The 14223-nt window shown below is 53.3% G+C and overlaps 2 protein-coding genes across 2 annotated transcripts; both read right to left on the bottom strand.

The window, feature by feature from the left end:
- Positions 1-1404: 1404 nt before the first annotated feature.
- On the bottom strand, positions 1405-3955 carry LOC112899910. The gene is made up of 2 exons (XM_025968569.1): positions 2937-3955; positions 1405-2072 (listed from the first exon to the last, which is right to left on the bottom strand). Exons 1-2 carry the CDS (start codon positions 3687-3689, stop codon positions 1746-1748), a joined length of 1080 nt encoding a protein of 359 aa, XP_025824354.1. The 5' UTR covers positions 3690-3955; the 3' UTR covers positions 1405-1745.
- Positions 3956-5564: 1609 nt separating this feature from the next.
- Positions 5565-11369, bottom strand: LOC112899909 (probable receptor-like protein kinase At1g49730). The gene is made up of 9 exons (XM_025968568.1): positions 11191-11369; positions 9478-10026; positions 8476-8751; positions 7488-7746; positions 7366-7418; positions 7220-7287; positions 6914-7003; positions 6748-6841; positions 5565-6624 (listed from the first exon to the last, which is right to left on the bottom strand). Exons 1-9 carry the CDS (start codon positions 11273-11275, stop codon positions 6032-6034), a joined length of 2067 nt encoding a protein of 688 aa, XP_025824353.1. The 5' UTR covers positions 11276-11369; the 3' UTR covers positions 5565-6031.
- Positions 11370-14223: the final 2854 nt, after the last annotated feature.

Below are 14223 nucleotides of genomic sequence, written 5' to 3'. Positions count from 1 at the left end.
AGGATAAAACCTGCCTGCTTTGTAATGAACCTGAAAGCATTAATCACCTGTTTTTGAATTGTTGTGTTATCTCTCGTATTTGGACCTTCCTGTCTGAACTTGTACATGCCCACTTGAGTGGGGGCTTCAAATCAATTGCCAGGTGGGAAAAAACAGGCTGTGCTCAACATGTGTACTTCTGCTGTTCTTTGGTCGGTTTGGAATCTAAGAAATACGATTTGCTTTCAGGGGGTGTGCTGGTCGGACGAGAAGATGGTGCTGAGAAAGATCGCGGGGATGTTGCGAAGATGGAAAAGCATTTGCAAGGAAGGTTCGGCGGCTGGAGGAAATCGTCGAGGGCCTCGAGTCAAGAATACGAGAACCGCTGCTGATCGTATGGGAGCCGCGTCTGTCAATGTCCTGTGATGCCGGCACCAAGCGGGGGGCGCGCATCAGGCAACTTCATCAAATTCTGGCATTCCTCCATGCCTGATACTGTTGTCTTATTGGCTCCGTCAGTTTTAGCTGATACTGTTCTTGAACCTGGCAGTCGCGCTTAGAATACGCCTCGACTTACATGTACTTAATCGTTTTTTTCCTATATGGAATAAAACGGGGGAGACTCTTTCTCTAAAAACAAAAAGCCTGAGTTCGATCTCTGTTATAAGAACTCGATCTCTGTTTGTTTATGTCGAGAACTAGCAGGATGAATTCCGATCTCTGACTGGCTGTCTGAGCCTGACAGCGTCCATGTGAGCTCCATCCCTTGACGCCTTCTATTCTCTCTTCACTGAACCTTCAGTGCGCCAGGATCGGCCGATCGCTAGAACAGGGTACTGCAGTTGACCGATGCATCGCTCGCATCTTGTGCATCGTAGCCACTGTTGCATCGCCTTCCTCCGCAAATGCCGTGCTGGTCAAATCGCACTCGTCCTGGTTCCCGTCGCAGTCTCACATGCCATCGTCTTCTTCGCTCCCGTCGGCACCCAGCATGCTCTGCAATCGCCGTCCAGCCTTCAACGTGCTCAGAATTCGATCTTCTGGTGGCACGGCGTTCGGAGCGCCCTGTTTTTTATTTCTGGAGGCGTGGAGTCCTCGGTCGAGGACATTGTTGCTGGAGGAGAAAAAAATGAAACAGCTGGGCCACGTATGGACGATACGGCAGGAATTTAAAATTTTTAGGAGTTAATTATTGGAAACTGTTGGTGAGGAGGCTCCTAATAATTTTTGCCAAGGTCCCAAAACTAGATTTTAGGTATTAAATTTTTAGATACTTTTGGAGATGCTCTTAGGGAAGCAAGCCTTTGTTGTTGCATTTGTTACAATCAGATTCAGATGAAAGAACAAGACCTGAGTGGTTGAGGTAAAACAGGGAGATTTTTTCAGGGCCCCTGACGCAATCTCCAAGTGCTGAAACGGTAGCTGTTGATTTGAGCCATCTATCTGTTGGAGAGATCAGATGGCTTCTGAAACATGACTGACATCTTCTGATCCAAATCACATACGAACGACGCATCATCAAGAAAAAAAACAAACGTTTAATTCTTATTCCATCCCAAACTCTCCCACATCAAAAATTCCTCTGTACATAGCAATCGACTAATAATTAATTCTCCCATCCAAACTTCACGCACGCACCCACGTAGTATACCCGACCGACGGACCGAGAGAAGTTCAAGAACACCAACAACGACGAAGATCACGACGGAGACGGTAGCGACGCCAGCCTGCAGATGATGGAACATGGATGTCTAGCGGGCTACCAGTCAGTGGGTGTAGGTGCAGGCCTTGTTGAGGGAGACGGGCTTGCCGAGCTTGGTCTGGTCCATGGTCACCTTGCACCGCGCCTCGCTGTGGAACTTGGGCTTCACCAGCCTGCCCAGCACGAACGCGCGCGACCGCAGCCGCACCGTCAGCTCCAGCGGCACCGGCGGCGGCGGCACCACCACCGGCGGCATCTTCTTCTTCGGCGGCGGCAGCGTCGTCGGCGTGCTGCTCAGGCCCGACCCGCCGCCATACAGCGGCACCTTGTCGCCCACCACGGACACCGTCAGGCTCCGCTGGCTCTTCCGCGCCTGGTAGAAGTACTTGATCTGCAGCAGGGAAGCGGCGGCGACGCGTCGCCGTCAGCCATCATTTGGCAAAGCAAAGATCTTTCCCATAAAAAAATAAAAGAATTCGCCTCCGTTTTCCTGGGGATCAGGATGGGGGCGATGCGATCATGCGAATGCGATGCAGCAGCCATGCAGGATCGCAGGAACGCGACCGGGATGAACTGGATGACAGCTAGAGATGGAGACGGTGAGGGAAACTGCGAGGGGTGAGCTGTGCCTGCTCGAGTTTCCACGGCATGGGCCGCGGTGACTGTGCTCTCGTGTTCCCGTCAGCGGTCGCTGTCGACCGCAACTGCTACCGCGCGTTGCTCGGGTCAACGTCGGTGTGCAGCTGTAGTCCACTGTTCATACATCTACTGCCACAAGCAAAGATAATGACTGGAAAATTGGTGCCCTGTTCTTACAATATTCATGGGCAGACTTTTTTTTAACCTAGGCGATCTATTGCTAAAATTTGAGGTTTAACTGCTCCTAACATCAAAGAGATCTCGCAAGATATCCTGAAAATTGGCATGAAAGTGACAAATTTACAGTGTTTCTCCTAGCTCAGTTTCATTGCACTCAGAAATCGCTAGGACTACAGCGACTCTGCTTAGTTCAGTCCTTAGCTTCTACTGATACCATCGAAGTGACAAATTCTGAAGCACGCTACTCATCCTCAAATTATTAGACTTTGGGAATCAATTTTGACTCAATCGACCCCACAACCGCGTTGTTGAGCTAAACGTCGCGCATTGATCGATCGATCATGAAGTATGAACATGCAGTAACAAACAGATTGGTACTGTGGATCAAAGTACGGCGGAGAGAAAGAACGGAGGAGGCAGACGAGCAGCAGCTTACATTGCCGGAGGCGAGCTGGAGCTGGGTGTAGTATAGCGTGACGGGCTCGGCGGAGACGTGCACCCCGAAGAAGGTGCCGGTGTTGCGGAAGGTGAGCCTGACGGTGGCGTTGAGCGAGGCCATCTCGGTGGGCACGAGCGAGGCGTCGGTCCCCGCCTGCACGACGAAGCGGTGGAACGTGGCGGAGTGGAGGGTGACGACGGGCCGCTGGTTGCGGCTGGCGCCCCAGAGGATGAGCGCGAAGAAGAAGAAGAGCCCGAAGAAGGCCCCCACGAAGAGGATGCCGTACCGGACCCGCTTGGGGATCCCGCTCCACCCCCCGCCGCCGCGGCCGCCGCCGTATCCGTCGTCGCCGTCGTCGTCCATGCCGAGGAGGCCCTCCTCCTCGATGGCCGCCTCCTTCATCCACGCGCCGCCGCCGCCTCGGCGCCCGCGCCCTCCTCCCCCGGGCGCGGCGGCCCCGCCGGGCGCGCCGGCGCCGGCGCGGGAGGAGGGGCCCTTGGCGCTGGCGGAGAAGCGGGAGGAGGAGGAGTCCCTGGACGCCCGCCCCAGCGAGCGCGGCGGGGACGCCGCCGGGGAGGAGTGGAAGGACGAGGCCGCCGTCTTGTTCTCCCCGTCGTCGTGGCTGGGCGACTGCACGTAGTAGGCCGCGCGCGGCGGGGACGACGGCGCCATGCTCGACGTCACCTCCGAGTCCGTCTTCGCGTGCCGGTGCGGCGGCGGGGCCTGCTGCTGCTGCTGCTGCTGCTGCATTTTGTTCGCGTCCGCGCTCGCTGGGCTTGGTCAGCGGCGGTACAAGTAGAGTAGTGCGCGCCCACCACCCCGCGCCTCGCCCCGCCCGCCCTGGGGGTTGCTGGTTTCCGCGAGGCGGGGTCTGGTCTCTGGTGGGAGCGGGCTCCCCCGCGTGTCTGTGATCTGCCGGCTGCTGACCGCTCCGGCTCGGGCGCCGCGGGCGATGGCAACCCGGCACCTAACTGCAGGCACCGTCTGAATCCAGCGTCGCTACACTTGTCCGTCCGGGACAGCGAGACGGAAGGGAGAACCGCTGCCGCAGCGCAACGCAACGCCCATGTGCGGGGTTACTTGCGGGGCGGCTGCAGGGAGTTGTTTTTTTTACAAGTAAGTACAGGGAATTGTTTACAGCCCAGGTATTAGCTGGCCGATTAGAAAAACGGGAGCGTCCCCGGGTTTGGCGGTTACTCTGCTGGTCTGCGACCCAAATCGATCCATCAGGTCAGTGCACTTGGGCTAATCGGTCGGTCTTATCTGTTCCGATCCGGCTGGTGTGCCCGTGGCTTGTAGGCTTGGACCTGTCTGCCTTTTGTCCCCCCCCTCGCACAGTCGCACCTGCTCCTCCTCGCACTTTCAGGTGACGACGGGAAAGGGAGCCACGGCGGGCACGTGTCCGTCGACTAGCATCGCATCGCCAGGTCGCCGTGTTGCCGGGCGCAACTGCGCAGACAGACTACTGGGTTGCCGTTCGCGACGCGCGGGCCGCGGCGTGATGGTAGCATTGACTTCCCATCCTGCCGATGCGATGCGATGCGATCCCTAGACTAATCGAAATGGCCGCCGCGTCGACCTCTCCTGGGGTCCTCACGATCGATGCGGGCGCCCGTGCTCTCCCGCCTCTCTCCTGGCCCCCGATCTCTCCCCGCCTGACTCGCTGGCCGATCGATCTAGGCTCACGTGCGGCGCGCCCCCGATCTAGCCTGTACTCCCATCCTCTGCGACTACGGGTGCAGGGCGCGGTATCCGTATTTGACTCGAGTAACTCACAGGGATAGGGGGACTGCTACGGCCAATCCGGTCAGCCTTGCCGTCGGCTGCCACGGCACGCGTGCACGCCGACGGGATCTGGTCATCCGGCTGGCGTGTGGTGGGACCGCCGGTAGTGCGCCCCACGGCGCGGGCGTCACCGGCATCCCGGCCCCGTGTCCCTGCCTTGCAGCCAGGCACACGGCACGCCGCGCGCGTGCGTGCGGGAGGGCGTGGCCGGCTGATCATGCCGCGCACCTCCGGTGGTGGAGCTGGAGCACCACCACCCCTCGCCGGCAGTCGGCCGGTACGGCACTTCTGTTACAACCGACAAGCGCGTCCGCCGTTCGGGTTCCAACCGCAACCTCGAACCTGGAAGTTGGAACAATGCGGCTGACCGCACAAAAAGGACCGGTCCGAGCCTCCAATCCAGCAGCTACTCCCAACCAATGAGCAGCGGCAAGATCACACGCTCCGCACGCCAAACTACTCCAGTTTTCAGCCCGGGATCCCCGCATCCATCTCACCTTTCCACCGGCGCCATCCACGTGATACTCTCAAGTTTCAACCACGGCACGCGATGGCGCTGTATTGCCGTGCGCGTGCCGCCCTGCTACACTGGCAGGACCCGTGCACCGCAGGCCGCATGGCCGCCCATGACGAAGAAGTACCGCCTCGCCGTATCACGCAGGGGTCGTACCGCACGCCGCCGGTGCGCAGCTCTGGGTTTATCCCTCCCAAGAAGAAGAATTGCGCCCGAAACTTGGAGACATGCGGTGCGCTCTCAAAACGGAAAGAACGGGCACCGCGCGTCGGAGTACCGCTGGTGGAGTAGGCCAAGAGTATCGTATCCTGGTGAAGCCTGCATCACGACTTGAATGCGTAGCCATGTTCCACACGCACAACAATGCAGCGATCAATGGCAAGCAACCACCCAGCACCTAGGGAACCGAACGACAGTCAGACACCAGTCAGTCGCTCTCACGCGTGGCGCCTCGCTTTCCACCCCCATCACTCCTGCGCAGAGGTCACAGGTCAGGCTCCCATGGCCGCCTGGGCACTGGCCCTCCCGATCTCGCAGGCAGGATCCTGCCCGGCGTCAGCGCGTGCGCGTCGGCACGGCCCGGCCATCAGTCATCACGAGCCACCCGGAACCATACTCCTCTCCGTACCATGAATAGTCTCCTCGAAAAATGGCAGGCCCTGGCGTCACCGCATCAGCCAGCCAGGACTGCAGAATCCGTCGACGCAACGGAGCAAGCTGCAAGCAGCACTAGCCGCCGCCGCTAGCTCCACCACGGACCCAAAAAGAACGGACTGCACCGCACGGGCCGGTGTCAGGCCGGGAAAGCGCCGTTGCCGTAGGCCGGCGGCGGGGACAGCTGCTGCTCGGGCGAGCTGCACTCCAGCAGCACGCTGCGGCTGCAGTGCGACCGGGACGTGCTGCTCGACGACGGCAGCCACGACCGCGCCGCCTCGCCGCTGAACTGGATCGCCGCCTCGCCACCGCCGCCGCCGGCTCGCTTCCCCTTGGCCCGCCCGCCGCCGCCGCCGGCGTAGTAGTAGTACCCCTCCTCGCCCTCCACGGCGCGCGCGAACCGCCCGGAGAGCGGGTCCAGCCGCTCGTGCAGGATGCGGAGCACCTGCTTCATGGACGGCCGCGCCGCGCCGTCGCGGTGCGTGCACCAGTGGATCACGTCCGCCACCACCTGCAGCTCGTCCAGGTCGAACGCGCCCGCCACCGCCGGATCCACCAGCTCGTGGAGCCGGCAGTCCGTGCCGATCAGCTCGCGGGACCACTCCACGAGGCTCCGTTCGCCCTGGACCACGGGCTTCCCCGTCACCAGCTCCAGCAGCAGCACGCCGTAGCCGTACACGTCGCTCTTCGGGGTCACCTCCTGGGTCACCGCGTACTCGGGGTCTACGTACCCTGCTCACAAGAGATTTTGATGGCATTGCTACTGAGATACTAGTACACAGTACAGTACTCATGAAATTGATTCTTTTTATTGAAAATATCACAAATGCCATGAAAACCCAGAGTGTGCCTTACCAGGAGTTGCTTGGATCTTGACATTCACAGGCGTGGAACTGGGAGTTGTATTGCCACTAGTTGGGCAACGGTGCCCGAGACTGCAACCAGCAAGCTGTTCAAACGCAAACAGTTGGTTTATGCAGAGTAAGGGTTGCAAATTGTGGCAAAGTTATGCGCCAATTACCTTCGCAAGGTAATTCTTGTCCAAGAAGACGTTGCTAGGCTTAACGTCTCCATGGTATAGTGGAGGATCACAATAGAAATGAAGGTACTCCTGCAACCAAACATTGCAACAAATTAAACGTAACATTTGAAATATGTTTAGTCACGACAATGAGCATGATAAAGATTTATGTAGGCTTGACACCCACTGATCAAATTCTAAGAAACAACTAATGTGTCTAGCACTATAAGGATCAATGACTTCTGAAGAAAGAAAAAAAAGAACAAGTTGAATCATAATCGAGATCACTGCTTTCCTGAAACTCACCAAAGCATTAGCAACATCAATGGCAATTTGGATCCTGTTTTTCCATGGTAGAAGATGTTTACTTGGCGCTGCAAAGGGTCAAATGCTTTTCAGTACGCAGTTCAAAAAATGATGCGCCATAAGACAGAATGAGCATAACATATTACAATGTAGGTGATCTTGAAGGCTTCCATTTTCCATGTATTCGTGCACCTGAAACCTGAATTACAGGGCACTGTAAGAACCATAAATTGGTGGATATCTAAATTTAAATATGACAGATATTAACCTCTCAAATCTTGTTAAACAAAAGCCTCTTAGTCCGACAAGATGCCGGTGATGCAACCGCCCAAGAAATTCCATTTCTTTACAAAATTCTTGCTGACTTTGTTTCGGCGAACTATCAATGCGTCTGATAGCAACCACAGATCCATCAGGCAGTTGGCCTCTGAATACTGTACCATTTTCACCTCCTAACACTGTGCTGAAGTTCCTTGTCGCTTTCTTCATTTCTCTGTAACTAAACCTGCCGAAAATGGTAGAATTACCTGCAAAACGCTCCTGTTAGGCAAATAAATTGAAATGGCTCTTGAATTGATTCTGATTGTAAAATAATTTGAAGAATCAGCCTCAAGCGAATCTATTCAGTTTTCAACCATAAGTTTCCGAAATAAATTGCCGGAAGTCCATCATAGTTTAAAGTATGATGAACTGTAGAAAGAAAAAAATTCAAACCACACATAATTTTCCATATTATTGATTAATAGCTTCAGGATAATGGCTAAAAGGAACTGAGCCTAGCTCAATTTATGCAAGGTGTGAGTTCAGTCCTTCTTGGCTCGAATTTCCTTCATAAGTAAGAATCACATAGTTCCACCTAGGTAGTTTAGTTTTCTATTTAGGATAATGGGTACAAATGGCATGACTAATGGACAAGATATTGATGTGTAATGGTAGATCTTTATATTTGATTCAAAAAGCACGGAAGCAGCCAAACATATGACTGGATCTAGGGCTTTATATTTTCCCTCATGTTTGCCATGGCCCATGGGCTAAAACTATCATTTCCCATATCACCACTTGGACGATGATTTCATAAATGAGTTTTATGTCATCTAAAATCAACCATATTTCGCAAAGGAACGGAAAGCTAGTATCCAGCACTTGTATTGTATGCAACATAACCTCATTAATTTTAAAACCAGTTGGACATCTAAATGAGCAAATATTCATGAAAGAACTACAGCAGCACAATAAAAAGATCAGGAAATAATTACCTTCTTGCCTCTTCTTGACAGCAGAGAAACTCCATGCATCCAAAGGGTTATTTCCTTCTATCTTTTTGAGTTCTTTATTCTTTCTACGGATTAGCAGAATCAGTATTATCACTAGTAGAATGGCTAATCCAGTAACCAAAGCTCCAATAGCTGGGAATAGAACAAGCTTGTAGCTGTGATGATGCTTGGGTGGCACTACAGGAACATGCACCGTAAGTGGACTGGGAGATATATCTGGCGCAAGAAGTCCATCTGGGGCCGGTCCAGAGATGTTTGCTGCATTATATATTCAATACTGAGAAGGTCACATACTGGACAAGGCCAAGCTACAAACGACTGAACTACAGCAAACAGATACTTTTAGGCTCAGTATGTGACCTTCTCTGTAAACATTATATATTCTCTTAGATGATCTCTTAGATTCTCTTAGATACTTTTAGGAGAGTGCATTTTAATACACATAAGTACCTAAAGTGTAAGAACTACGGCTACAAATTTGCATAACAAAAGCAGATGTAAAGCAATAGCTCATCTTTGCAACCAATATATAGAAATATATAACTTTTTAATATGAACAAATGCAAAGATTAAAACAAGCAGTTTGTTCATACCTAACTATTACAACAAAAGCTAAATATCATCAGAACAGCAGTACTAATAAATGCTTATTATGAATGTTTGAAGATGGATACCTACTGTTAGTTATTTATATTAGAATACCGACATGCATAAACTTGCTTCACAGAATTAGAAGAAATATCCACAGAAATCATTTGGTATTTATCCATTGAAATAAACCTATGAAATGATCATGTGAGGTGCCAGGCTTATGACTTAAGGAGACTCGCTCCACGAAACAGAAAGAAAAGCCATTTATGACAGGAAGAAGAGGAGCATGGCTAAGTTTACAGAATTTAAGAGAATTTCTGCCCAACAAAATTCTAATGACACCAGCCATTCTACAGAAAAGGAAGGCAAGTTGATTTTATCAAATATGCAAACCTTGAAGAGCACTAAGCCCCTGAACGCTAAAAAAGCAACCGGCCGTATCAACAGTAGATATGTTCCCTTGACTCACAAATGCAACAAAAGCAGCATCACGGCAGGTATTCAACGTGACATTATCTTGTTCCCCCACGAGATGGCGGAGGTACGACAGACCAGAGTTTAAGCACCTCTTGCAAGTGATATCATCTGAAAGTGTAGTTGCACAGCTTCTTGTGACATCACTGAAATTCGGAGACTGCAACATCTGAACGATGGTGGTCATCCCAACACATTGATAGGACACTTGAATTTTGATCCCAAGGCCACAGAACGATGCGGCAGTGGGCAGAATCCCCTTTGACACCAATTTATCAGAGATGTTGGCAATGCAGGCATCAGAAAATTCATCCGGAACCCCAAGTGTGCCTGTCGTGTTTGCATACATGGCAGATGAGACCGCAAGAACAGCATTGATGTAGCGGCAACACTTTGAGTGTCCATTTTGATCCGAGCAGACGGAAGCTATCAGTCCGTAGTTGGGCCAACTCAAATCCAAAGGGCAATCTGCATGATGGAAGAACGATTATGAACAATGAATGGTGCTGCAAATGAACAGATACAAGGAAGCTTAAAAATAATAAATAACTTTTTAAGACCAGCCTAATCACTCCATATCTATACTGAAATTGGGGGAGATATTACAAAGAAAGAACAAAATCTGCAATGAAGTCGTGCAGCTTGCTCTCTCTGTTCATGACGCGAATTGCATCTTAGGAAACAGAAACTGAAGTGAATGCCTCAGATCACACGACCAGTACAAGAGATAGTATCTTGCATGACCAACAGAACATGCAATAAATTCCAAATCCAGTCCCCGATTTCATCGAGGACGATCCAACATGCTATAACCAGATATTCAGAATGTGGCGTACCTAGGGATAAGCGTGCATGGATTCAAGTCAAGAAATTCAACTATTCAGCAGTATTCTATAGAGCACAAGTCTGAAGACCCCACGTGAAAACATCAGTTGAAGGTGAAGTCAAACAGATTAGTGATTCAGTAACGCCAAGTGAGACGACGGAGCCTGGGGAGAGCGAAATCCAACGGCTACACAAGCAGGCCGAGAGGCCTGAGCGCTCCCAAAGGCACACAGGCAACTGTGCAGCCCAGCGCAGTACAGCAACCCTATTAGGTAAGGCGAATTGAATGGCGCGAGGACTCCAAGCTGAGAGCGAAGCGAGGTCCCCCATGGCAAACGACGCGTGCGCCGAGCCCGAACAATTTCTGCTTATGACATTTTTCCCCAGCTAGGTGACCCCGTCCCAGACCCTCGGCGGGAAACAAAGGTAATGACCTCAATCATTCATTCATTTGGGATTCTAATAATGCAGCCTTGGGGCACTAATGCGAGCCGGAAATGCGGAATCGTCGCCAACAATCACCAGCAAAAAAAAAGGGTGTCATGAACTCCGAATCACCACCGGATAGAGCTATGGGAGCAAAGAGCATAACAAAATCGAAGCTCCGGTTGAGGGGAGTGTGCGTCTGCTTCACCACCGCGGCGAGCACGGCCGGCGCCCCCACCATATCAGGCCCCAGCACCCAGCGATCACCGTGTGGGAAGCGAACGCCGCTTGGCCTGCGCACTAGCAAGGCCTACCACCGGCGGGAGCACGCGAGCGGCAAATGAGGGGAGGGAAAGGGTGGGGAACCCGGCGGGCGCTTACCTGCCGCGATCGCCGCTTGGGGCGGGCGCGCCGCCAGCAGTGCGGCGGCGGCGAAAAGCGCCACCAGCTCGAGGCGCCGCCGCATCGAGCCGCGCGCGCGGCCGCCGGAGGAGGGGGAGGGGCCGCGGGAGCGGACAGTGGAGTCGGAGCGCGTGCAGTCAGTGGCAGTGCGAGTGCGGGTGGGGGGAAACCCCCAAAAAGAGAGAGAATCCGGCGGAGAGGGACGAGGAGGAAGGGCGAAGGCAGGAATGGGATGCCAGGCTGCCCACCCGACGCCACCCCGATACCCCCCGGGCGGGTCCCTTTCGCTCGCCGCTTTTTCGCTTTGCCGTGCCGCGCGCAGGCAGGCTCCCTTTTCATTTGGTCGTGGCTGGGTTTGGGCTCACGGGCGCACAAGCGCAGCGGGCGGGGTGGTGCACGTGGCGTGGACCGGCCCATGCGGCCAGAAGAACAGCGGGTAGCACCGTGGCAAGCAGCCGGGCCGCCGCGCGCGAGGATTCGAACCCCCGCCGTCGCGACGCCTCCCGTGACCGGCGGTCTCGTCGGGGCTCGGGGGCGCGTTGACCGACGAGTCGACGACCGTGGTGTGCTCCGAGACACCGACCGCGGACGGGCCGCGGGGTTGTCGTTCAGTGCTGGGCTGCTGCTGGTGCCGGCGATTCGTTAGTGGACGCCGCTGCAGCTCGCTCGACGCCCGGCAAGTTCCTCTCGGGGAACCCGGCGCTACACCGCCGAGCGTACAAGCCACGCCGGGAAGAGCCTGAAAAGGCGCGTTACGAGGGCAGAGAGCAGGGACCTGTACGCCTATCCGCTCTGCCGCTCTGCAACTGAGGAACCAGTGCCACCGGTTTTCTCTGGCCACAGGCACTTGTCCGATACTCCGATCTGAATCCAAATCCAGTGACCCAGTGGCCGGTGGTGCCCAAACACGCGGCAGGGTATCCAGTATCCCTCATCCCCTCACACCCAACTGCTTTGAGTTCCTCGGGGCCAACGTGCGTAAACACACATGCTGGAAAAATTATTTATGGTCTCATGGAGCAGTTGGTAAGCTCAGGCATGTGTCCACATTCAATCAACAGAACTCCACAGCTGAGTAGTCAGTGTGCGTATATCATATACAGTATGATCTGGCTGGAATTCATTTCGTCACTATTTCCTTGTATTTGTTTAATCGTCCTCTTCGCATTCAACCAACCGCTTCATGACTTGGCATGTAGTACAAGACTACTGGTGCGTCCTTCTTTTATGCCAAGAGCCCAATACTACGCATCATAAGTGTAGTACTTGTCAATTACAACGGCGATTATCACGCTGAGATCAGTTTTAGTGGGAATTTTATACGACTTTCATGATTATTAAATTGTATATCACATCAGTAAATTTGCTCACATGACAATGTTATTATAAGAAAAGAGAAGATAAGTTTTATAAGATGAGAGAGAAATTTCATCATAAGGATACTCATCTTGCTTGGTTATCAAATTCTAGATTTTATTAATTATACAATAAAACTATATATTGAGATTGGACTAAGAGGGTGTTCGGATCCCACGGGCTAAAGTATAGCCCTGTCGCATATGTTTGATGCCAATTAGAAGGATCAAATATAAGCTAATTATAAAACTAATTGCAGAACACTAGAGCTAATTCGCGAGACGAATCTATTAAGTCTAATTAATTCATAATTAGTTTAGGGGTTATGAAATTAGTTTTATTATTAATCTACATTTAATACGTCAGATTAGTAACTAAACATCTAATTTAATAGGGTCTAAGAGCATCTGCAGCAGTCTCTCTTTTCCTATAATATTGGAAAGAAGATATACTCCAGCATTTCCCCAAAACCTCTCTCTTTCCGTAATAATTATTGGACTGTTTCAATATTTCACCCCAACTCCTCTTAAATAGAGGGAGAATTTTAGCTCTCTCAATATATTAGTTATATTGGGATGAGATTATTGGCGAACTGTAAAAGCATGTCTCCCAATAATCCATAAAAATAGTATTAAAACATTCTTGCCGGTACATACGGACAGGGGTACCTCCTGCTAGGGTGTCCAGACCCTTAGCGCGTTGCTGCCGCCTCACAGGTAAGGGCGCGATGGTGTCCGGCTCTGGCGTGTGCACCAAGCGCATCGTGGTGGACGCGCGCCACCACATGCTCGGCCGCCTAACCTCCATCATCGCCACTCAATGATCAGAAGGTCGTGGTGGCCCGCTGCAAGGAGACCTGCCTCTCCGTGGGCCCCGTCTGTCAGTAAGTCGACTGGCAGAGTCTTCAACCAGATGGGCGCAAGGTTATCCGTGACCTCGCCCTTGTCCTATGGGCGACGGGGCGTACGGCCTGACAGCTGGGATCATGGTCTCCGGACCTCCTCCCGTGCTCATATAGGTCCGGCGCCTCCACGTGCCCACGAGGACAGCATGCTCAGGAATGGCCTCCACAGGCCCGGACCCCCCAGGAGGTCCTGTGCCGCCATGTGTGGGAGCCAGACCCTTCTGGGCCTGTCTATCTGGATTGGCCTTGGGGGGCCGGACCTCCCTTCCCCCCCGGAAGGAGTCCGGTACCGCCACGTGCCGTCAAGGTGGTGACCGTAGGGCCGGCCCTACCATGTGCTCGTGGCAGAAGGACCTCCTCGGGACGCCGGCCAATTACCGCATTTAATGCGGGTAGGTGGACTGCGCGTGCCCAAGACAGGGCATGGCCTGCCCACTGATATGCTGGGCAGGTATGTTGACACCACGGTAAGCCTGTCTGCGTCGCATCACCGCACACTGTGCGCGGGCAAAAGGTGTACAGTCAACTCGCAGCGCCGCGCCGTGGGTAATGATGGTCTGCTGCCGGTGAGCCGAGGCGTGCGCTGCTACAGTGTGCGCGGAGGCGACGGCGCGGCGGGTCAGCGCGGCTTCTTCGTCTGTCAGAGGGTTCTAGCCCAACAGTGACAGCACGTCTTCCACTGTACGTAGACACTGACAGCAGGCACTGTGCCGGTAAGGCGGCACAAGACCATATCCTGGCTGTAGATACGC

This window comes from Panicum hallii, chromosome 7, assembly GCF_002211085.1.
Source record: "Panicum hallii strain FIL2 chromosome 7, PHallii_v3.1, whole genome shotgun sequence".
Classification (NCBI taxonomy): Eukaryota; Viridiplantae; Streptophyta; class Magnoliopsida; order Poales; family Poaceae; genus Panicum; species Panicum hallii.
This window is presented reverse-complemented; position numbering and strand designations above follow the sequence as displayed.